The 25,278-nt window shown below is 42.3% G+C and overlaps 2 protein-coding genes across 2 annotated transcripts in view; both read left to right on the forward strand.

Annotated features, from left to right (window-relative positions):
• The first annotated feature begins 1,160 nt into the window (after nucleotides 1-1,160).
• On the forward strand, nucleotides 1,161-10,035 carry LOC145403083 (BTB/POZ domain-containing protein 2-like). Its single transcript, XM_080274916.1, has 5 exons — nucleotides 1,161-1,334; nucleotides 3,748-3,981; nucleotides 6,321-6,416; nucleotides 8,010-8,146; nucleotides 9,771-10,035. The coding sequence occupies exons 1-5, from the start codon at nucleotides 1,161-1,163 to the stop codon at nucleotides 10,033-10,035; spliced, it is 906 nt and encodes a 301-aa protein (XP_080131042.1).
• A 7,374-nt stretch (nucleotides 10,036-17,409) lies between these two features.
• Nucleotides 17,410-25,278, forward strand: part of LOC145403145 (dnaJ homolog subfamily C member 2) — a 35,857-nt gene continuing 27,988 nt past the window's right edge. Inside the window, exons 1-4 of the mRNA XM_080274967.1 lie at nucleotides 17,410-17,530; nucleotides 20,100-20,287; nucleotides 24,311-24,386; nucleotides 24,759-24,967. Of these exons, the coding sequence (XP_080131093.1) occupies nucleotides 17,467-17,530; nucleotides 20,100-20,287; nucleotides 24,311-24,386; nucleotides 24,759-24,967 (537 nt within the window). The 5' untranslated portion in view covers nucleotides 17,410-17,466. The remainder of the gene's footprint in view (nucleotides 17,531-20,099; nucleotides 20,288-24,310; nucleotides 24,387-24,758; nucleotides 24,968-25,278) is intronic.

The following is a 25,278-nucleotide window of genomic DNA, read 5'->3' on the forward strand; positions in this document are numbered from 1 at the left end:
ATATCAACAAATATCATCAGGTAAACAGTATATTAAAAAACAAAGATACGTAATGGAACTGAACACATTTTGACCATTTTTCTTACCAGACAGCCACTTTTCCTCTCTCGGTTACTGTCCACACACACCACAAAGCCAGCCAGGAGTCAGGACATGTGTGCTGGGCAATCCTCAGGTCCTGTCCTCTCCCCTTACTATTTTTTAACCAGCCCATACCCACTGACCGGGCTAATATATGGCCCGGCTTGCACTGTATGGGCAGGAAATCTTTAAACGAACGAACGGTTACTGTCGATGTCAGTATTCTTTGTTAAATACCGTAAATTTGGTTGAAATTTCTCTCTCATATATATATATATATATATAGTGTGTGTGTGTGTGTGTGTGTGTGTGTGTGTTCGATAATTTTGTTGTAAATTCCATAACTTTGTGGTCTGGACGATAATTCTGTGTTTATAATCTGGCAACACTGATACTGCTCAGACCCAGTGTCTCCAGAGCAGGGAGAGGGTATGGAGTAGCTTGATGCCGTCCAACTCGTTCATTATTCCCTCTTCTGCTCGTGTGATTTCTCTGTCATAACTGCAGGGTGTTCTCAAGTTACACCTATTACTGTTCATACGGCAGTTCCCTGTGTTCCTACTGAAACTAAAGTGTTGAATTGGTGTCTGCAGTCGACTCTTCCTGATTTCGAGAGGGTACGTTCAAAATTTTGTTTCCAAACAAGATCCTTGTACTTCGATCAGCATTATGTAGTGCAGTATTATGTGAAGGCGTCAGCTGATCAGGATTTGGTTCAGCTATTGGCGTTTTCTGGTAAATCTGTCTGTTTATCTGTAGCCAGACAAATATATTTTATGGTACAGATTTGAAGAGCCTCTTGACGTTGCAGTTTTAAAAGCGTAACAGAAACTGCCCTCCACCAAGTACTGACCAGCCATATCTATAATAACATGTATATATACCAGTTGTGATGATTGTTGCATGACACATTCCTTCACCATGATTACGTAACCGTGATGTGGTCTTTGTTTCAAACTATTTAATATAACCGAGTTGTTGCGGCGCCAACACTGTAGAAATTGGATTGGATCCTTTATGAATATGGTAATAGACAAAACCTTTGGCTTAACGTCATAGTCTTTAGCAGCACAATGAGCATGACAGAGGAACGTACATGCAGAGACCCAGGGTGCTCTGATCCCATCCACCTGGCCCAGCACCACCTACCACCAGAGCCCAACACAGTGGCCAAGCGCGTCAAGTATATCTACAACACTGGCAAGTTCACAGACATCACCATCTGCTTCTCCTACAACAATGACAAGATACAGGTTAGTTACATTTGTTCTACACTGATAGCGATGTCTAACTCCTCAGCTCAAGTGATGGCCAATTGTAGCCGAGACAGTCCTTCATTTATGCAACAGGTCAACTCAGGAACTGTCTCCCTCTGTCTGTATTTCCTGCTTCCTATGATCTCCAGGTTTTCAGACGCAGTGTGTCCAGACATCTCGAAATGAACGGATCTTGAATTTGGCTTTCTTTTGTATTAATTTTTTTTTTTTTTTTTTTTTTTTTTTTTTTGAGAAGGAACGGTTTGGGGGCTCCTGGCCTTTGGTTCCTTCTTCCTTGCATAAAAAAAAAAGTATAGACAATACTACAAAGCCAAAAGACACATTCCTAGCTCAAAACTAAAACTCACTGAATTTCACGCATCCACGACTTTGTCACTATGTTGTGGGAACAGCCCCGTTCCGTCAGGTGAAATAAAACTTACTATTGCTTGGAAAAATGTGTTGAGTTTGTTTTACTCGCGAGGTATAAACGTCGGTAACTGATAAGAAGTTAACAGAATTCCTTGACAATGATGATAGCTGAGACCTTTTATGAAGAGTTCGTTCAGAGAAAGAACGTTCCAATACGGCAAAATGTCCTTAGGCCTGCTCAGCAGAGGACTTCTCTCAAAAGGTGTTTGTCATCACTGCATTTCTCGCCGGAATTCGTAAAGTGATGGTGATTTGCGAAACATTATTAGTATATTTTATTTAATATAAACAATTATTTTCCCTAGAAAAATTAGTTGTACATTGACATTTCACCTTTTTTTTTTTTTTTTTTTTTTTTATAGCTAATAGTAGCCACCAGTTATATGTATTGTGCAGACATTAGCACCAGCTGACGCACAATAATCAGTGTCTGGGGCTGATAGTTTCCCACCAGTATATATAACCATCGTAGTTTATTCTACAAGAGGGACACGTGTCATCTGTGATTCCACCCAGCCTAAATCTAAGCTGGTAACAAGAACTGGGTGGTGCTCTCATCTAAGCCTAGGCAGGTGATTCAGTCAGCTCTGTTTAGGGATACCTCTGATGGGTGGATGTTGCGAGGGATGGAGGGGAGTATGTATATGCGTTTTGACTGAGAGGGTGTTGTAGTGCCGTATGCATGAAGTATATTTCTTCATTGATAGAGCCTGAGTGTCAGGAGGGTCGGGTAATGCTTATGGGAGAATTGATTTATATGTCTAGTTGTGCTGTGTGTTAATACAGGCTGCCTCATATATGAAGGAGGGTGACGTGTTGTGGGTAGGGTTAGGGGGTCGCTAATCAAGGAAACAAAGAATTAGATGGAAAGTGTGCCCAAAGTACAGTGATGCCGCATCTAGACGTTGAGAGACCCTTGGCTTTTATCTTTGATCGATATGCTCCAAAATTAGCTTGTATCTTGCCTTCACCACGAGCCTGCACGTGGTGACGCGTTTCATGCGTGGAGGAACAAGTTGCAACTTAGCACTGGCAGCAGAACCATCCCAGCGTCGTGTGGGGAGGGCCTCAGTTCGCCAGGTCTGAGTGACATTTCAGATTGCCCGCATGGTGACGTTTTATAAAAGGGGAGTGGATCGTCTCGGTCTTATTTATTTATTTATTTATTTATTTTTAATGCAAGGAAGAAGGAACCAAAGGCCAGGAGCCCGCAAACCGTTCCTTCCAAAAAAAACAAAACAAAAACAATACAAAAGAGAGCCAAATTCAAGATCCGTTCATTTCGAGCTGCCTGGACACACTGCGTTTGAAAAACGGGAGATCATAGGGAGCAGGAAGTACATAAAGAGGGAGACAGTTCCATAGTTGACCTGGTGCATAAATGAAGGACTGGGACTAACGGTTAACTCTTGCATTAGATAGTTGGACAGAGAAGGGATGAGAGTTTGTAGGGAATTTGGGGTCAGCTTGGCGATTTTGGGAACAATTTAGTCACGCAGCACTGAACTGTATGCATGAAGAGGCAGTGTACCTGACAAGGGTAGTCAGCAGAATAGTGTGTATCAGTTTTGTTTGGATTATTTGGCTTATAAACTGGAGCAGTGAATTTTGTTGAATGAATGGATATGTGGCCCATTTTTCTGAGTATTCAGTTTGATAAATAGCTTTTTTATTTTGTTCTCATCCCTGGATTTCTCCTACCCAGTGTATTCAGTGGGAAAGAGGGTTAGGCTGAATGTTGCATTAAATCACTTGTGCTTCAAGATGTGCTGCCCCCAATCTTTTTTTTTTTTTTTTTCTTTTTTTTTTTTTCTTTTTTTTTGGGGGGGGGATCATTATTTTGGTGTTTTATACAGGTGTTCTAGTGTATCCAATTCTGTAACTCTTGGAGGACTTAGAGAGAGAGAGAGAGAGAGAGAGAGAGAGAGAGAGAGAAGTAAAGCGGAATTAGCTGTCTATTCACGTGTCCATCCCACAGGCCCACCGTCTGATCCTAGCCATGAGTTCGCCAGTGTTTGAGGACATTTTATTTGGGCCCAGTGCCGTGGGTCCCATGCTGCAGCTGCCCGAGGACTCCCCCCAAGGGTTCCGGTGGCTCCTGGACTATATCTACACTGATGCCACACACTTCCCATCCACAACCATTGCCCTCGAGGTGTCCCATCTTGCCAGCAAATACAAGATAGACAAGCTGAAGTTTCTCTGTTCAGAGGTAAGTTACTTGAGGGAAGAAGGGATTGTACCGTTATGAAGCAGTTAGTGGAAAGATGCCAGTACTTCATATGTAAAACTACTCAGGGAAGAGCAACTGGTCACTCTTACCTTTAGTGTCTGTACTAGGTAGCCCATCCCCAGGCCTGTAACCTCATTAATTGGGCAGAAAAGGATTGGATGATTGATGGTGAAAACTCTGGTAGGATACATGCCTAGACACCTTTTACTCTATCTTGGCCCAGATTTTGGACGCTTTGCTGTTTATATCATGTAGCTCAGTGGGCAGAAAAAGACAGTGCTGTGGCTCAACCTCCTTTCCAGAGTTCTTCGTGACTAGCATTATAATCTAGTCTTAATCTATCGCCAACACTCAGTACTCAGAATGGAGAGATGGCAATTTTAGGCAAATTTAGAGTAGAAAATGGTATAGTGAAGTGATGGTGGGCAGCGAGGAAGTTGGAAGTTTGGGAATGGAATGTCAGAGTGGTTATGACAAATTACAGGAGGCACAAATACTCCACTGAGAGGGAATGATGGTCTGAGTGATGGAATTCGAGTGTATGTTGGAGTAAACTAAAGATATGAAGCCTTTGCCCGCACACACACACACACACACACACACACACACACACACACACACACACACACACACACACACACACAAAATGTCCACTGTTTATCATGGTTCTTGAGAAACTGGCATCCCTTGGGCGTTGTACTGTATTTTGAATGTAAGGCTTGAGAGGGTGGCCACAGGGAGAGACTTGGAAGGTGAATGATATGGGATGCAGGTAGTAGAGTTAAAAATGAATAAGATGGGATGTAGTAGAGTTAAAGGTGAAGAAGATTGGATGCAGTAGAGGTAAATGTGTATAAGATGGGATGCAGTAGAGTTAAATGTGAATAAGATGGAATGCAGTTAGTAGAGTTAAATTGAATAAGACATAAGCGACGATCACCTCATGGGTGGATGGTGGAACTTTGCAGGAGGCAGGAGACGTGTGACTAGCTCTTGTGTGTGAGTAGGGCTTTGGAAACTGTTCAGTCTTGTGTGATGGTTGCAACAAATGAGATATAAGAGGTGTAGGGGTGTCAGAAGCTGGGGACTGCAGGGTGATGGTAAAGGGTTAATCATTCTAAGGTGGTTTGGCCATGTGTAGAGGATGGAGAATGAGAAACTGACAAGGAGAATGTGGATGAGTGAGGTAGAGGGGTGGGGGGAAGACTGAGGATGAGATGGAGGGGGGTGGGGGGACACTGAGGATGAGAAGGAGGGATGGAATGGAGAGGTGTATGAGAGACAGGGATATGAAGTGGAGAGAGCATCTACTGTACATAGCAGAGGATAGAGTGGCGTGGAGACAGTTCTTTCTTGGCTACCCTTATTAGGATTAAAGTGTCAGGTGATAGAGACAGGTTCACGTGCTTTACTAGTAACGAGATGCATTACTCCAGTTGGTTTGTGTTCAAAATGTCGCACACAAAAATGTGAAACTGGTACCTGATAGAATTGAATGGACATTTGCAAACAAAACATGACATTCATGTTAACCAGTGGCCTTTACGGAGAGAGAGAGAGAGAGAGAGTGTGTGTGTGTGTGTGTGTGTGTGTGTGTGTGTGTGTGTGTGTGTGTGTGTGGTCATGAGTCACCACTGCTTTTTGAGGGGTCACACTGGACGTTTTCGAGCAATTCTTGCTTCCAGAATTTCTGCTTTACTCGATATACGAATATATGAAAGTTTTCGGGGTAACTAGTAAAGATTATGCTTGTGTCCATATGAACACGAAAGAATTTCAGCAATAATTAGGGTCAGATGCATCCTAATGTATATTCAGGCACACATTGTATATCCCATTGGATCCCAGCGTTGCTGGGCGAGGCACTGTTCGGGGAGGGCCCTTAGCATACCGCCCTCCACCTATCGGCTCATAGCCGCGAAGCTCATAGGTCCCTACCCGGGGGTTCCCTGCTTTATAAAGATTTGAAAATTTCCAGTTCTGTCCAATACTGGACCGAGGTTAGCTCGGTGCGGTGAAGACAGGATTTCGGGAGGACAGACAGTATGAAGCACTAATTTGAGAATGGTATATCAGTTGGATGGAGTCGCGATTCCAGGGGCTTGAATGGCGAGTGAATGATTGTGTGACCAGTTTGATTTGGCATGCTCTTAATTAATTCTCCCTCTCATATTTTGTTTTTACCTTGGTTTGTGGACCTCCGTGGATGGGAAAAAAGACGGAAAGATGATCATCGGATATGCAGTATGTCTGATATGTCTCCTTAATCATTGCACATGTCTAGTATGTACCCTTTACACATGTCATCTTTGTCCCAGTATCTGAAGCGGATGCTGAATGACGTCAACTACTTAAATGTTTACAACGCTGCCGTCCAGCTAAACAACCCTGACCTTATCCTCAGGTGCTCACAGGTTGGTTTCGTGTGGTCTTTAAGAAATATTAGTTTAGTCATGCATTACTACCTTCACAACGAATTATCCTCTTAACAACACAGTAATTAGTAAAACAAAAAAGTTATATTTTTCCTTCATTTCTGATGGATTGCACGGTTACTGTATTATAAGTGTAGTTTGTCAGAGCGGTGGCTCCAATAGTTAATTGAAACAAAAGCATTCTTGGGCCGAATGCTAATTGTCTGACAAATATGTTGTCGGCTAAGGTACAAGCTACCTACAAACCAAATTTGACGAAAAATTTCAAAATTCTACGCAGTGCAGTCACCAGATTTCACAAAAAGCCGTGCTGTATTACAAAATGAATGGCAGTTAGCATTCGGCCGTCACTGATCAGATCCTCACCAAAAGTAATGTGCCTCTGCGTATCCACGTAGTTACTGTTTCTTGAAGGTTAGGTGAGAATTCGTTTACACCTTTTCGAGATATTTTGGCAACGCGCTCGCGCGCCAACAAAAAACTATATCGCCTCGCTATGCTTAAGGTGGGTTAAAATGATACAGTAGAAACTTGAGGATCTCACTGAGCTTGTTATAACGATATGGAGTGTTTTGGAAAGATATGACTATTTATCACAAAATTCTGTAGCTTGTGATTATAATTTTAATATGTGGGTTACACATCATCATCATTATCATAAAGGCCTCCTTTTCCCGCCTACGGGTGAGAGAAAACAAGAAAAAACTGTTTGAAAGAGAACCAGCAAAAGTCCGTCCAATTATCTGAACCACATACTCATTCACTCACCATTCAAGCACCCGAAATCCTGGCTACACTTCCCAGGCACAGTTTCCACGCATGTTCCTTTCATACTGACACAGTCAGTGCAATATGCCTGTCATGTTAAGAACGGGTGCCAAACCCTGGCTATACATTCCTCCAAACAAAATTCTTCCAGACAACTCAGTCCACAGTCAGTTCCCAAGCTGTATGATGGGGCAACACTGGATTGGACGGTGGATGGAACATGTAAATAAAATGCTTGTACTGTTGTGCATCCATAGTTATGTTGCCGCAGTAGACCTGCTATATACTTCACTCACACACAACCTTCATCAATACAGTACTTACTTCATAACTAAGTAATCGTTATTGCTCTTACAAATGCCTTACTGATGTGGGATTCATCAAACTGTATGTTCCATGGCACTGAAATGCATGCTTCCTAACCATTTTGTGTAACAAAAATACAACATGCAGATTCCTACTGTGTATCACCATGTTCTGCTAAAGCCCACAAGATTCACTCCATAAATCAGTTGTACATCCATGTTTTCTGGGATTGGAAGAAACGGTGTAACAGGTAATTGGTCAGAGGGGAGAAAGATGGGAGAGGCGGTCATTCTGCAAAGGACTTTCTCAGGTTGATGGTAAGACGAAACAGTGTAACAGGTAATTGGTCAGAGGGGAGAAAGATGGGAGAGGCGGTCATTCTGCAAAGGACTTTCTCAGGTTGATGATAGGGCCACCCAATGTCGTGCCACAAACCGTTTCCAAAATATCCTATTCAGTTAGTTTCCCTCCTGAGTAACACCACCTTAACTCTTGCAGATGATGCAGGTGTCTGGCGGGGACGTGTACTCTAGCCAGCGGGTGACGGAGCTCAGTCGTCACGCCTTCAAGTACCTCCTCCAGCAGCCGTGCACCATCGTCGATGAAGTCTCCATCTTCCGTGCTGTTATCGCTTGGTATTGTTCTTTGGTTTAGGTATCTTAGCTAACATTACCGTCCTCCTCATTTCGTGTGTGTGTGTGTGTGTGTGGTCATCTTCGTTTTTTTTATTTGTACTGTTTCATTATCGCCTACCTTTAGCAAAGCGAGGGGATATAGTTTTTATCATTGTCTGTGTGTACGTACCTGTTGCCAAAATATCTCGAAAAGTTGTGGACGAATTTTCACCAAACCTCCAGGGAATGGCAGCTATGTGGATGAGCAAACGCCTATTGCTTTCGGTGAGGGTTTGATCAAAGACGACCGAATGCCAGCCGCCGTACATTTTTCATTATGGATTGTCTATGTGAAACGCGGTGACTTAATTCCGTAGCGTTTTGATAATTTTCTTCGAATTTGGCTTGTAGGTAGCTAGTGCCTATATTGACAGGCGCTTAGCATTGAACCCTAGAAGAAATTGTGTGACTTACTGTTGAATACTTGTCTTCGCATAACTAAAGGTGCAGTCTCTCATAACCAGTCCATGTATATCTTTCCAGTTTTACAGTGTACATTTTGTTTATCTTATTTTGTTACATCTTCTTTTACAATAATGGAAGTGTCATACTGGGTTTCATTGTTTTACATCTTTAATTTTCATACTTTATATGCTACTTTTGTCTGCCGCAATAGGACACATTAAGGCGATAAGGTTGTGATCGGAGGAGCACAACGGAGAGAAAAAGTTAACAGCGTAAGTAGAAGGATTAGTTGTAAGGATGCGGTCAAGGATGTTGGAACTCTCACCATCTCTTATCTGTGTGGACGTTTGAGTAGTTCTCGATGTTTAGAGGTGTGTGTTTAAGAGGACGTCGTTTAGTTGCAGTACATTTAAGATGCGTGTTCGAAGCAGTGTGGGTCTCTGTTGTAGGTGGGGTGTCTGTGAACTGGGATTTACTTACGGCAGTGGTTGTGTGAACAGCGTTTTTTTTTTTTCTTTTTTTTTTTATGTAAGGAAGAAGGAACCAAAGGCCAGGAGCCCGCAAACCGTTCCTTCCAAAAAAAAAAGAGAGAGAGAGAGAGAGAGATTCAAGATCCGTTCATTTCGAGATGCCTGGACACACTGCGTTTGAAAGACTGGAGATCATAGGAAGTAGGAAATACAGACAGAGGGAGACAGTTCCAGAGTGGACCTGTCACCCAGAATATAATAATGATATCCTTATAGTCAGAGCTCTAACCGTGACTCTTTTCATTCTTTGGATATATAATACATACCTCCCACACCTAATTTTCCAGTCAGTTATTGTCTTGCATTAACCAGAATATAAACCTTGTGTGTCATCATTGCACTCGAAATGTGTATGCAAAATCAAGTACATAAGTCATCATAGATGCTACGTTTGGACATGTGGAGAGGATGGAGAGACTGACGAGGAGAGTGTATGTGAGTGAGGTGGAGGGGGGGAGAACGAGGGGGAGGCCAAGGATGAGATGGAGGGATGGAGTGGAGAGGTATATGAGGGAGAGGGGTGTGAGCTGGGAGCAGGGCAGTGAATGGCGGGGGACAGGGCGATATGGAGGCGATTATGTGGCCACCCCTTAGGAGATTAAGGCGTCTGACAATAGATAGATGGAATTGCCACGTTTGTCTACTTGCAGGGGGAAACACCAACTAGGTCTGCGCGAAAGGAAAGTGACGCCAGGGGATCTTCGGAAGGAGGTAGAGGAGCTCCTGCCCTTTGTACGCTTCCTAACCATGACCCCGGACCAGATAGTGGAAGCAGTGATACCCTCTGAAATATTCACCCCTGAAGAGGTACTGACGCTCCTCAAGGCTGTGAAGAAGCAGAAGGATGTGATTCTCCCCGCCTTCTGCTCGACAAATAGGGAGCGCCGGGATGGGCAGGGAAATTACCCCATGTGAAGTTACTATAGGGATCCATGGACTCTGAGTTTTGTTTATATAAATTTAAGTTTTTTGGAGTTTTTACCTGCTTAATCAAACAGTACTTATTTATTTTGATTTTTGTTGTTTGTATAATTTTAAGTTTTATGGAGTTTTTATATGCTTAATCAGATAATACTTAGGTATATAAATGTTAGTTATCCTATACAAATACTGTATTGAATGATTGTACCTCTTTTTGGCATTGACTGCATTTAGTTTATATATATTGCTTTATCTGATTATCTGTATGCCAGTAACTACTAATGTATCTACCATTTATTTATATATATATATATATATATATATATATATATATAGATAGATAGATAGATAGATAGATAGATAGATATAGATATATATAGATAGATAGATAGATAGATATAGATAGATAGATAGATAGATAGATATATATATATATATAGATAGATAGATAGATAGATAGATATAGATATATATAGATATATATATATATATATATATATATATAGATATATATATATATATATATATATATTCTGTAAGTTGGTTTTATGGAAATAGCTGTTTACTTATGTTATCCAGTCTGCATACTACTGTTTGGAAAGAATTAATAGAAAGTAATATTGAATCATTTGCATAAATTGAAGTGTGTGTGTGTGTGTGTGCCTTGTGACTAGTACTGTATTATTTTCCTTCGCTAAATGTGAAAAGTGGCATATGTGACTTCTTTATATCTCCTGTTTTTCAGTGTACTTAAGGTGAATATCTTAAAGTGTTATTGTAATCTGAATCATGTCAACTGCATTTCATGGATATACATTCTTGTTCAGTGTTCTGTTTATTACCTTATTTTAGTTAGTTCAGGCATTATATGATAATATTTTTTTATATGCTGCAGACAGACATTTTGTATTGTATTTGAATTAAAGAGGGATACCCATTTAATAATCCTTATTTGTATATAGCAAGATTAGTTGGGCCCCAGTGGATATTTTTTAATACGTAATACAGTATTCCTTTATACTGTACTGTAGTTAAGAACCAGGGTTCTGGAGGTGTGAACGATTGTATAACTATACTCCATTTCATCAAGTTTGGCACCATCAGTGTTGTCCTCAGCTCCAGTGGTGTTGATGTAAATCCTTTGCAGTAGATGAACCTCTATTACCTTGAGAACCAATATAAAAAGGCAGTACAAAAGGGTATATCCAGTACTGAGGACCATTATCAGTGCTACAGGTGTTGAGGACATCACTGATGATGTCAGATTCGGTGAAATGGAGTATAGATCTCTTAACTGGGCAGATTGGTGATGGTACTCCCACGTTCATGCTCTCTCTTTGTTTCTAGAGCCTATAGGCCAGTGATAAAATTGATAATAAACTATGACAAGTAAAATGTTGAAATATGAATTTAAAAGTAGAGAGCCTTTCCATCTATACAGCAGTGAGTGTGAAAGTTAGACTAGTGTGAAACATCATCCTAACTATGTGTCCATTGATACGAGTATGTGGAGCTGGTATGAGCCAAGAACAGGAAAAAGGAACCTAAGCAAACTGAGAACGGATCACCCAGATAAATTAGCAGTAAACCCTTTCATGTATTAAAACCTAATTCATTCCACAGTTGCCCATTCACAGTATGGTACGTGCACCACTTGATTCAGTTGCTCTTGTAACATCCATGGACTAGAAGGGCTGCACTGACGAGATAGAAAGGTGTTCAAAATTACAAACCAAACCAGAAAACATTTTCGTGATTTGTATTTACCATTTTATGTTTTTATTTTTTCGTAGTTCATTCTTTTTCTGTGTCTGCCCTCCACTTTTCCTGTTTCTCCTATCTTTCCTGTTGGTTTTTATTCTTTTTTTTTTCTTTTCAGGTGGCTTTATATTGAGTGACAAGCCTAATGGTTTCATGTAAGCCTGGAAACCATTTACAAACCTGGGTGGTAACCATATAACCAACCCATACGTGTTCCCTACGTGTCAACAGGTGGGTTGGCGGAGGGTTAGTGTCCCTCACCGTAAAACTAACGCGTCAAACGGCCACCCCTTACGGGATTATGGCGTCAGGCCATTGATAGATAGACTTTTTTTTTTTTTTTTTTCTTTAATCCATAATCTGTTCGGTTTAGGTATATTCTCGTCTTTTCCTTTCAGATTTTGTTTTCTTTTGTCACATACCACCATTGACCGTTAGGACTGAGAAGTAATTCCATCTTGAGCAGAGTATGTGATAAGTGGGTGCATAAGAGATGTATGAGAGGTAGACTGCGAAGCAGTGCTGATTTCGTGTGTGTTTTTGTCGGGAAGAGCATGTACTGTAGAAACTCAGGCGTGAAAGGATTGATGTTGCTGGAGAGTCTCGGGAGCGTGTGAAGGAGCTTTGTTGTTTGGGGGACGTGCTATGATTTGCTGGAGGTGAGGCTGGGGCTGGCTAGGGTAAGGCGTGGTTGGAAGTTTAGGGTACTGTTGCCATTCCTAACATGGAGAAGGCTCTTCCTTTGTGCCAAGGGATCTGCATGTGTTAGGAGTGTATTGTATGGCAATGAGGGAAGAGGATATTCGTAGGCTTAGACGTAAAAAATGACGATGATTAGGTGGATGTGTATTTTTTTTTTTTGGGGGGGGGGCTAGGATTGCGATTGAAGAGCTTGGACTTTAGAGGAATGATGGGACTTGAATGTATTGGTGCTGTGATGAGGAGTAATAGATGGGGATGGGTTTGGGCATATTAAGAAGATGAAGGATAACAACTGGATGTGGAAGGTGAGAAGTGTGAACGTCGAGGGCGGAGTTGCGAGAGGCAGACCAAGTAAAAAAGACCTGGGACGAGGTCTTAGAGTGTGACCTTAGAGATAAAGGACAGAACAGGGAGAATGCCTGAAATCAAGCAGCGCGAAGAGCCGCCATTAAGTGACCAAGGCCGACGCATGCATGCCTCCAACTGTCTTACCCATTTTTTTTTTTTTTCCCCTCAGGAAGTTAGGGGTCTGGGGCTTAGCTACCCAGTCTCGTTCTTAAACGCAAGGATGACCAGCCTTGCTCATCCCTGTGTGTCATTATGTGAATACTAAACCTTAGCCGTCCATTAGATAGAAACTCTTACAGGCTACATCAGTCTGGAGCACCTTAAGGACGTAACTAGCACTTTTTGGCAGAAAAATCTGCCAGCAATATGAAAGGAGTTAACAATGAATGTTTCCCTTTTGGTAACGTACCGACGAAGTTTGAATGTGGTCCGGCTGTAGTAACTATTTTTACAAAATATTTTTTGAAGCAGAGCAATTACTGTTATCAGAAGGAAAATTCAAACATCGAATGAAAACCTTATTATTGGCACTGAAACTATCTTAAACCGAAAAGCCTCAATCGGTCAGTACTCGATTTTGCTAAGGCACAAGCAACCCTGACCTATAACACTGCATTGCCTCTGAGAAAGGACATTAAGGCCATTGACATGGACAAATCAGTTATCAAGACCCTGTGGGAGGGAAATGCAGAGATTAGGATGTGAGGATTGTTTAGTCAAGGATACCATAAGTCTTCTTGGCCAGTGCCACCCTGTGGAGGTAGGTCTCGGATGGAACGATGCATCTGTGTTGGAAATGGACAGATTTTTCACCAAGTAAATGGGTACCCTAAAAAATAATATAACATCCATATTTATTTTATTTTTTTCAAATAACGTTGTCAGATATCCATAGCTGACATTTTAGTGTTATACATAAGCTGGTACCTGATTGGTAATAGAAAAACACTTTTGCGTGGAACAACATATTGCTGCAGTTGTATTTCTTATTAGTGCTGCATGCATATCTTGAGTTTAAGACGAGATATTGGGGAACAAAAACCCCCATTTGTCTCCAGTAAAAATCCAGGGGAGGCAACTATACTCTTTTTACTTTAACTTGGTCCAAAATTGCCGTCTCTCCCCATTTAATGCTGAGTTGTAACAGTACAGTAGATTAGCATTAGGACATGATGCTAGTTACGAAGAAGTGCGTGGAATGGATGTAGAGCCACAGTGTTGTCTTTTTTCTGCTATTGAGCTGTGTGAAATAAACTGCAAGAGGACGACAACCTGGGCCAAGTTAGAGTAAAAGCAGTATACCCCATTGCCTCTCTACTTTCGGCGTCCTTGGGTCTCATTCCGGAAAATTGATTGTGTCGTTTGTGTTGTCTTCGTAGGTGAAGGATGTGTGAAGTTTAGAAATAAGACTTCTTCCATGGCTAGCAATTCAATCTGTGTGGGTGTGAGAGTAGGCCTAGTGTTTGATATGTGGCCATGTGTGTACTTAGGCTACGAAATTTGTATCTTGCAGTAGTGCATTGTGTATGCATGTATTTTTTTTTTTTTTTTTTTTTTAATGCGAGGAAGAAGGAACCAAAGGCCATGAGCCCGCAGTAACAGTTCCCTCCAAGAGAAAAACAAAATACAATAGAGAGTTTGTTGGTGTTATGGAGCAGATACCACTGACATGTTATCAGTACTATGTTTATGTTGGATGTGTGAGGTGGTGTGCGTCTAGTGTTTGTGTGCAGGGGATAAGCTGTGGTGGCAGTGTTGGTGAGATGGGCTGGGAGTTGTTGGAGAGGGTGGGGCATTGTTTGTTGTGGAAGGGGTACTTGTGAACGTGTTTCACCTGTCACATACCTGTGTGTTGTGGTGTTGCCTGATGAGTGTCAGTGTAGTGCTTGTCGTGTTGATCCATTCTGTAAGAATTGCACTGAACAGATCCACGTGTTCATTTTGCGGTGTAGGGACAAACCGGCAAATGCACCATGTTTGGGGCCCAGGGTTGCTCTCAGTCTCTCAGGCGAGTGTGAGGAAGAGGGAAATGGCTGCTGGAGTTGTTTCCCTTTGCTAAAAAAAAAAAAAAAAAAATGCGTAGGGAGTAGCCGCCCCCGCCATAAATGTGGCACCCCGCCAAGTCTAATTACTGTATGGTTCATGCAGGATGTAGGGCAGGGGTGGTTTGGGTCCCAGGCGGAAATCACAGTTCAGGACCGTAACAGACCTTTCGAAAGGGTTGGGGGTCATTTTCTGCTGAATCGACTTGCATCGCAGCCGGCTGGTCAAAGTTCTGCTTCATGCTTGCTATGGGGGTCTAGGTGTATGCATAAACGACGCTGAGAAGCAACACAAAACTTACGAACAACGGAGAGTGACCCTTTTTGCACTGAGATTAAAAAACAAACCCTGAGAAAGTGAACCTTCAGGCAGGTGGGGTAGCGGTCGTCCGAGCCTCTCGACCCCCCCCCCCTTCCGGCTACGGACCTACAGTTGTTCCTTCTTGCCTGAGGTCCATGGCGCCATCACAGGAAGGCTCGACTCCAGCCCATCACGTTTTGTAATGCTAATACCGTATACTGCACAATATAAGCCTACATATGGAAATTTCAATAGGGGGAACCTGGAGAAGCACAGCACCTCATCCCTCCTTAGCTACGTCACTCATCAGCATGGGGAAGGGCTAATTCTAGTTACCACTAACAGCGTTTCCGTGCTGCCACTTGAGGGGTCATAACAGGTCGCAACTTGCAGCCTGCAGTTTCCCGGGACGGGATTGTTGATTTTGACCTGTCACTTACCAGTCAAACTGGCAGCACAAAAATGTGGTTTGTCTTTGAAGGGGTTCGGCCTTGTTGCTAACCTTATACAAACCAATATAGATACCGTTGTAATTATAATCGCTTCAGTGAGACAACCCAAAATAGATTCCCAGATTCTGGAATCGGTTAAAGATATCTGGAAAGGGAGAGTGTATCCCTAGAACATCAAGATGAGCAATGAAATATTTACGCAGACATTGTATAACGAGCTAATGATTATGTAGACATAACGGGATAGGTTTTTTTTTTGTCTTTTTTTTTTACCATTCAGTACAAGTCCCAACACTGAACACTGTCCCTGAAGGCCAAGCAGGGAGGGGTGCATGAGGAAAACAGAATCGGTCTCTTAAATTCGGGCATAGAAGGTATAGATGTAATTATCATTACAAGCACAATAATGAACAAAAACATACAATGATACATACATGGTACAGAGTTGTTACAGTAATTATCATTACATGTTTTGAGATGAGTAAAGTGGTATATACATACACGTATGCACATACGTATGTAGAGAGAGGCACATATGCACACATACATATACGTATATATCTATACATCTATCTCCCTATCTATTGCCAGACGCCTCAATCCCGTTTGGGGTGGCCACAAACAAATCGCCTCCACGTCGCCCTGTCCCCCGCCATTTCACTACCCTGCTCCCAACTCACACCCCCCTCTCTCATATACCTCTCCACCCCATCCCTCCATCTCATCCTCGGCCTCCCCCTCCCTCTTCCCCCCTCCACCTTACTCACATACACTCTCTTCGTCAGTCTCTCACCCTCCATCCTCTCCACATGGCCAAACCACCTCAGTGTGTTCCTCATAACGCTTCCTATCACATCCACATCCACACCACAACGCTCCTTTATATCCTCATTCGTCAGCCTGTCTCTCCATGTGACTCCACAGGCTCCTCTTAAATAACTCATTTCCACTGCTCTCACTCTTTACTTGTGTCCTTCCAACAACGTCCAAGCTTCACTTCCATACGTTAGAGTTGGTATCACGATTCTGTCATGTAGTAACTTTTTCACTTCCATGCTCACTTCCCTGTTTCTTATCACTGCTTTCAAAGAACCAGCAACCTTTCTTCCCTGCTGTACCCTTTCAAGCACTTCACCCTCCAAACCTCCATCCTTACTCATCACATTACCCAAGTACTTAAACATACTCACATTTTCCAATTCCTCACCATCCAACCTCGCTGTACATTCACTGACTTCACCTCTCTCAAAGACCATCACTGTACTCTTCCCTACATTCACCTTTAGATTCCGTTTCTTACACACTCTCCCAAACTCATCCACGAAGCCTTGCAGGTCCCCTTCGTCTTCACTCAACAACACAGTATCATCTGCAAACAACAGTACAGGGAGTTTCCAAACACTATCCTCTCTCGCCAGGGCCACTCCAACATCCACTACCCTACCTTGTACCTCTTTTATTACCCCATCCATGTACAGATTGAACAACCATGGAGACATGACACATCCCTGTTTCAACCCAACCTTCAAAGAGAAAAATTCACTTAGTTCACCATCTATACATATATGTATATATTCACACACATGTAGCCGTAGACATACTGCATGTACAGGATAGGTACGCATATATAAGCGTTGTACTTATTTTTACAAAATAATCGTATGACCTAAAGATCGACGATGTCAATATCGTTTTCTGTGGATATTCACGTGTTGTTGTGGTAAGAACTCGTTAGTGTAACCGCGTAGACATGCACTTGGCTGGCACAAGGAGGAAGTAATACAGTGTTTAGGATTACATTAGCAAATATAGTGTAACGATGACGGCAGACATGGATACTGAGGACTCTAGAGTGACTGTAATCATTCGGAGGCGTCTCACACGTAAGTATGCCAGGATGTACGGCCGAAACATTGGGATTTGGCTGCTTAGAAATAGAAGCACCAGTTTTATGTATAATTGAAGCAAAATTTGCAGGGTTACAGTTGTGTAGTTAGTGGTAAATGGGTAAACATACGCTTGTTGAAGCAGTAGAAGGACTTAACTAATTCCATTCGCGGGGCTGTTCGGCCAGACTGTCTACCATAGGGAACAACTACTACTAATTCAATTCATATTCCGTCATTTTGCTTTCTTTATTTTTCTGACTACTCAGGGCGGTAAATTACCTTTTTCTGCTGAAAAATTTCCCGCTTTTTATCATCACGTACCTTAAGCTGTACCAACGATTGCCGGTCTTACCCAGCGTACTCGGAGGTGGTTTTCGTTTCCAACCTTCCCAACTGGATGTTAGGTTAGGTTAGGTTAGGTTAAATTGTTAAGTACAGTAAAGCTAGGTAAGGTTAGGTTAGGTTAAATTATCAGGTACAGTTAAGCTAGGTAAGGTTAGGTTAGGTTAAATTACTAGGTACAGTTAAGCTAGATTAGGTTAGGTTTAGTTAGACACGTAGGTTAGGGCAGTCCCATCTGCCATTACGCAGACAAATCAAATGAGTTGTCACAGAGGAACAGCTATAAACAATGGGGAAACAGATTTTGTATGCAACATTTACCTACCACCCCAGAAATAGTAATAAAAAAATGTAAGAAACTATCAAGAAAAAGAGCTGATTTGGTAAGGTGCCTCGTCTGCCTCAAATAAAGCGTTTGTTTGCTGAGGTTGATGAGGAGGAAGTGACAGAGGCGGCAGCATGAAGCATCAGCACATCTGCCTTGTTCTGAGAGGCCACAGTCTGCCTCAAGCCTCGGAACCACTTCCCCTCCCCTGACCATTCAAGCAGTGTTGTCAGAGTCAGGAAAGAATCCAACAGTAGGATGTTACTTTTCACTGGCAACCAGTTTGATGTAGGTTTGGGGATAAAGGGGGTTACTTTTCAGAGATCACAGACCCAGAAGTAATTTTCCCCATTAGATTAGTGCAGATTGGCCCAGGAGGAATGTAGAGTCCCAGAGGATTGGAAGTCAGGTATAATTATTCCCTTGTACAAAAGAAAAGGGGAAAAAGAAGTGTGTGGTAATCATAGGGGCATGTGTCTTCTTAGTGTAATAGGAAAAGTGTATGGTAGGATACTTATTGACAGTTAGGGAAATAACAGAGGAATTAGTTGGAGAAGAACAGGGAGGCTTTAGGAAGGGAAGAGGTTGTGTATATCAGATATTCATTCTTAGATCTTTAGTGGAAAAGTTTCTAGAGAAAGGAAAGAAGTTGTATGTGGCTTTCATGGATTTGGAGAAAGCATATGACAGGGTGGATAGACAAGGATTGTGGAAAGTATTAAGAGTATACCTGGTATGGAGTAGATGGGAAGTTGTTGAATGCTGTGAAGAGTATGTATGATGGTGCTAAGGCTGCAGTGTGGTGCATGTGAATGGTGAACTGAGTGAATTTTTCTCTTTGAAGGTTGGGTTGAAACAGTGATGTGTCATGTCTCCATGGTTGTTCAGTCTGTACATGGATGGGGTAATAAAAGAGATACAAGGTAGGGCAGTGGATGTTGGAGTGGCCCTAGTGAGAGAGGGTAGTGGTTGGAGACTCCCTGTATTGTTATTTGCAGATGATACTGTTGTTGAGTGAAGACGAAGGGGAGCTGCAAGGCTTGGTGGATGAGTTTGGGAGAGTGTGTAAGAAACGGAATCTAAAGGTGAATGTAGGGAAGAGTACAGTGATGGTCTTTGAGAGAGGTGAAGTCAGTAAATGTACAGCGAGGTTGGATGGTGAGGAATTGGAAAATGTGAGTATGTTTAAGTACTTGGGTAGTGTGATGAGTAAGGATGGAGGTTTGGAGGGTGAAGTGCTTGAAAGGGTACAGCAAGGAAGAAAGGTTGCTGGTTCCTTGAAAGCAGTGATAAGAAACAGGGAAGTGAGCATGGAAGTGAAAAAGTTACTACATGACAGTATTGTGATACCAACACTGACGTATGGAAGTGCAGCTTGGATGTTGTTGGAAGGACACAAGTCAAGAGTGAGAGCAGTGGAAATGAGTTATTTAAGAGGAGCCTGTGGAGTCACATGGAGAGACAGGCTGACAAATGAGGATATAAAGGAGCATTGTGGTTTGGAGGATGTGATAGGAAGCGTTATGAGGAACACACTGAGGTGGTTTGGCCATGTGGAGAGGATGGAAGGTGAGAGACTGACGAGGAGAGTGTATGTGAGTGAGGTGGAGGGGGAGGCCGAGGATGAGATGGAGGGATGGAGTGGAGAGGTATATGAGAGAGGGGGGTGTGAGTTCAGAGCAGGGCAGTGAAATAGCAGGGGACAGGGCGACGTGGAGGCGATTTGTTTGTGGCCACCCCGTGTGGGATTAAGTCGTCTGGTGATAGATAGAAGATTAGTTTTTTCCATCTTGCGGAATTCCCAGATTGCGGCATGTGCTCCGTCTCATACAGCTGCAGTTTATGAGATTCCACTGTATACATTAAATTCCATTGGTTATTCTTTGTCCTCCATAGCATTGATCCAAGTTGAGGTGGAGCCAGTTGGGCGGTGGTTCCATGCATATGAGGCTCGGAGGTTGCGAGGCCACTTGGTGTCCTCTGCGGGTGAAAGTGCTGAGGAGAGTGATGGTGAAGAGGAACCTGAGGTGGAGATAGAGGATGATATTCAGTACCTGCGCTCTCTCAACCCAGCTGACTGGAAGGTGAGAGATTGAAAAATAATTACTGTATGCATCTACCGTATATATATCTATCTTCATCAATCTAGGTATGTCTATCAGTTTCTATAAATACAGTGCAGTATATGGCAAACTATACATGGTGAAGCTCCCTGTGCTTTGGCAATACCACCCCTTGCCCAAGATAGCATCATTTTTGTTTTATCTACATCAAATCTGAAATCCTCGTGCCCCATTCCATCTCCCCAGTTCCATAATCTTTCTTCTGCTAACCTTTCGTTCTCTATGATCAACACCAAGTCATCAAAACACAACACTTCCATGAAAATCGAGTTCTGAAGCTACTAGAGGGAGCTTCAAGCACTGTGATAAAAAAATATAAAACTATAAACCAAGATTCAGGGAAAACTCTCAGCATCCAAACCTCTGTTTGCTCATCTGGGTGCGAGTTCCTGCATGTGTTGCTTTACCAATATAACCAAGTACACTCTTAGCCCACTTCACCACACCTCCTTGAGCACTATATCAAAAGCCTTCTCCAAATCAACAAAAACAAAGCACAGTCAAACCTCCCCCAACATAAGCTTCTCGAATGTGAAACTTGTGTATGCTTGGAGACATATTTGCAGCTATTCTGTACACTCCAGTGCAATTTTTTATGCATCCTTGATCTGAACCACCTAATTAATCTTACAGCAGAGTGTGTTGCCACTGGTTTACGCTGATTAACACCACTTTCATTTGTGTATTTTTCGACAATGTCCCTTTTATCTCGTCTTCCATATAATTGGTGTATTAACATTCGCAGCCATATATTCTATTCTGAAAATTAAATAAAATTATATGAACATATTTTATTATTTTTACAAAATTAAGCAACGTTGGGTCTGGTTAGTACTTGGATGGGTGACCGCCTGGGAACACCAGATGCTGTTGGCATCCCTACGTGTCAAGTGGGGTTGGTGGAGGATTAGTGCCCCTCCCTGTAAAACAATTAACTCTAAGCCCTTGGCCACCCCGTCTGGGATACATGGCGTCTGGCAATGAATGAATGAATGAATGAAAAAACAAAATATGCCTCCAAATAATTATAGTAGTTTGTCTGTTTATGCCGACATTTTGTCCTAGTTGAGTAAGAATGCTATCTCCTTCACTTACATCTATCCAGATTTTTCATCAGTGAGTGTAAAGTATGGTACATACACTTAGGGGGGTTGTGATGAGTCTGAGGAAGTAGGCTACTTATAAAGTTCATTCATTCATCATCCAGTCCTACGTTGCCCCATGAGGAGCATAGGAGCCTGGGGCTACGTAAGTTGGTCCTGACATTTGAGATGAGAGTGACCAGCCTCACTCATCCCTGTGTGGCGTTACATGAGCCTGTGAACATCCCCTTCCATTACTGCCAAGGTCTCACTACCATACAGCATTACACTTCTAATGCATACTGCCATACAGCATTACACTCCTAATGCATGCTGCATACAAAGATCCCTTAGCACAGAGGGAGAGCCCTCTCAATATCAGGAGAAGCAACAGCTCCTTGAACTTCTTTCAACCACCCTTCACTCTAGCCACAGAGCTGGCTCCAGCCCCACCTCCATCACATAACATGTCTCACAAGTAAAAGAACTCTTCCACACACTAGTGACTCACCAGCAAGATCAATCCTTTCAAGCATGACAGTCTCTACATGCTCTCCCTGACACACCACACCCATAAAACCAGTATTTTCTAGCAGTCCACTTCTGATACCACTACATCTCTTTTGCACTGTCATGTCACAAACACTGCACAAGATGGAATTACTTCCCACGTCCTTGTTGCAAACCGCACATGGCCACTCTCCTGCTTCTTTGAAAGTGCATCCACCAACCCTAGATACCATCACCTTTGTTTTGTCTGCATTTACTCTCAAGCCCTTGTGCCCCATACCATCTCTTCACTTCCTAAATCTTTCCTCTGCCTCTCTTTCATTCTCTGCACTCAACAGTAAATCATCAGCATACATCCCCCACAGGAGTGTCCATTTCTGAAATTACATGAGAGGGCTTCAGGCACCATGACGATCAATAAGGGGCTCAAGACTGACCCCTGATGGACACCAACACTCATGGAAAACTCACCATTCAGATCTCCATTCACTCTTACCTGGGTACGACTACTTACATACATGACCATAACCATTCTAACCAGCCACGCCTCTATCCTAAGCTTTCACATTGCCCACTTCACCACCTCCCAATGGACTCCGTCAAAGGCCTTCTCCAAATTAATAAAAACAAGGTACAGCTCCCTTTTCTTATCTACATATTTTTCCTAAAGTTGTCAAACAGTGAGTATGGCATCAGTGGGTCCCTTGGCTTGACAAACCCAAGCTGCATCTCATCAGTATTCACTCTTTCTCTAATCATACCTTCTACATCTGTCTCCATTACCTTCATTATTTTTGATCGAAAAGATTTATGCCAGTATAATTTCCTCTTTCCTGGGCATCACCCTTCCCCTTGTACACAGTTACAGTCAGACTCTTCAGCCAGTCATCTGGGACAACACACTCATATATAATCATATTTATCAAATCAGTAACTAACCCCACTCCTATATCTCCTGAGGCCTTCAGCATTTCAGCAGTCGACCGAGACACATCTGCCACCTTCCCCAGCAGCACCCTGCGGTTCCTGCCTATTGCCTTGCTTATAGTAGCGGTAGCAGTCAAAGGCCATGAGCAAAACACTGCATCTGCTGATTCCATACCTTCCCTAATCCAGTCAAACTCCTCATTCAGCAACTGGTTATAATTCTGCAGGTGTCTGTGCAATCCTTACTGTTCTTCACTACCTTTCTTTCATCATTCTTCATGTACTGCTTACCTGTTATATCCCTGTTTTCCTTCTTCGTCTGACTTGCGTCATTAAATATCAAATTTCTTCCTTTCCACACTATTTAGATTATCCATTAAATGTCCTTGAGACTCAGATTTTGTCCTGTATAGCTACCTCTTTTCTAGCCCATTACTTGGCAGCCAAGTACAGTACAGTATTCCTCTTTGCTACCACCCCTTTTTCATTCCCAGAAAAGCCTTATTTCTCCTTAGCTGCAGCTTCTACACTCTCATCCCACCACCAAGTTGCTGTATGTCTTGGGGGGGGGGGGCCTTGTCCATCCACACACTGAATCAGTAACTCTGAGGAGATTGTTCATGAGAGCTTTGTACCATTCATTAACAATTCTGTCAACAGCTCCCTGTTCAGCCATCATTTTACTCATCTTTCTATAGAAGGCATTCCTTACTGCATGTTTTTTCAATTTATAGGTCCTCTTCTTCACCATCCGCTCCTTAAGTACCATGTCACATATTGGTAATGTGTTGCTGCACACATTCTTCGCTCTCTATAACTTGAACATCCCTCACCAACCTCCTTTCAGCCCTCCTGACCAAGAAATAGCCTGTCTGGGTAGTATTTCCCCCAGACTTGTATGTAATCAGCCTACTCTCTCTTTTCCTAAAATGTGTGTTTTCATATCAAATACAGTGTTTCTTTTTCTCTAGAGCTTCATTGTAAATCATGTAATTTATTGGACTGAAAGAAAGAGAGTATTATCTCACAGACATTAGTAATGATAGAATATTTGAAAACTAAGATTTAATCTACCCAAACCTCAGTAATGAAAATATCCACGAAGATGATTACAATTGACTAGATATCAGCCATTTAACATTTTTATAAAACCTCACTTGTTTTTCTTGCTTTATTTGCCAAATGTAATATTCAGAATTCAGCACTATGATTGGCCGATTTGAAAACAGTTGAAGCTTTACTCCAAGTTTGCGACTTGAGCCGAACTTAATGAAGTCAGACTTGAGCTTTGGTTTAGCATGTAGCCAAGTCAGGCTGGCCAAGTCCTACATGAGTAAGCCCTGAGTCTGGGCTTGGGACCATCCTGAGTCTGACATCCAGGTTTGGCCCAAGATTCGTTTTGACATTTGTGCTGTAGTGCATTACTAGCGTACAGCTAGTGAGGTAAAATTATCTTCTGTTACAGGACCAGGACCATTATGCTGTGTTGGGTCTCAAGAAGTACCGATTCAAAGCATCGGAGGAAGATATTAAGAAAGCATGTGAGTAGGGTTGTTGTTGTTGTAAAATACCAGGTATATATATATATATATATATATATATATATATATATATATATATATGATTATACAGTAATAAGTATGGTAAGCAAGGAGTGCTTGAGTTTCAGATTAAAAGTACACCAAGCCATTACTTCACCTTTCCACACCAGCCCATAATCCCTCATTTTGACCCGGTTATCAGGGACTACAAATCTGATAGTGAATAATCTGTCAATACAGGTGAGATGGAATTAGTGTGAAGGGTATGGGTAGGTGTAGAAAGGTGAGAGTCATGGCAGAGTGTAATTTAAATTTGAGATGGAGTATGGATGGGTAGAATAATGTAAACATGGTCCTATAAATCCTCCTCAGACCGCATGAAAGTACTGCGTCACCATCCAGACAAGCGACGGGCAACAGGGGAAGAGATCCGTGAGGACGATGACTATTTCACCTGCATCACCCGGGCCTATGAAGTGCTGGGGGATGCATCACGACGCCGGGCATGGGACTCTGTTGATCCAGAGTTTGATGATGATGTCCCTGCTGTTAATCAGTCCAGTAAAACCAATTTCTTCCAGGTATAAGAGAGTCACTTAATTTGAGTAATCATCATAGCAGATATCCTCTCTTCCTCCTCCTCCATCATTACTCAGCAGTCCTTCTCCATCTGCTCCTCCTCCAGTCATCATCATCATCATTATTGTCATCCTTATCATCATTATCAGTCAGTCACTTAATCAGTCAATCAGTCAGTCAATCAGTCAGTGAATCAATCCTCACCACTACCACAATAACCAGGTAAAACAATAATTGGTAGTAAGTGTAAGGTTGCCGGTTCTTTGGAAGCAGTGATAAGGAACAGGGAAGTCACTGCATGACAGTATTGTGA

The sequence above is a fragment of the Coenobita brevimanus genome, chromosome 60 (genome assembly GCF_032717465.1).
Source record: "Coenobita brevimanus isolate Jiangsu-jjx chromosome 60, ASM3271746v2, whole genome shotgun sequence".
NCBI lineage: Eukaryota > Metazoa > Arthropoda > Malacostraca > Decapoda > Coenobitidae > Coenobita > Coenobita brevimanus.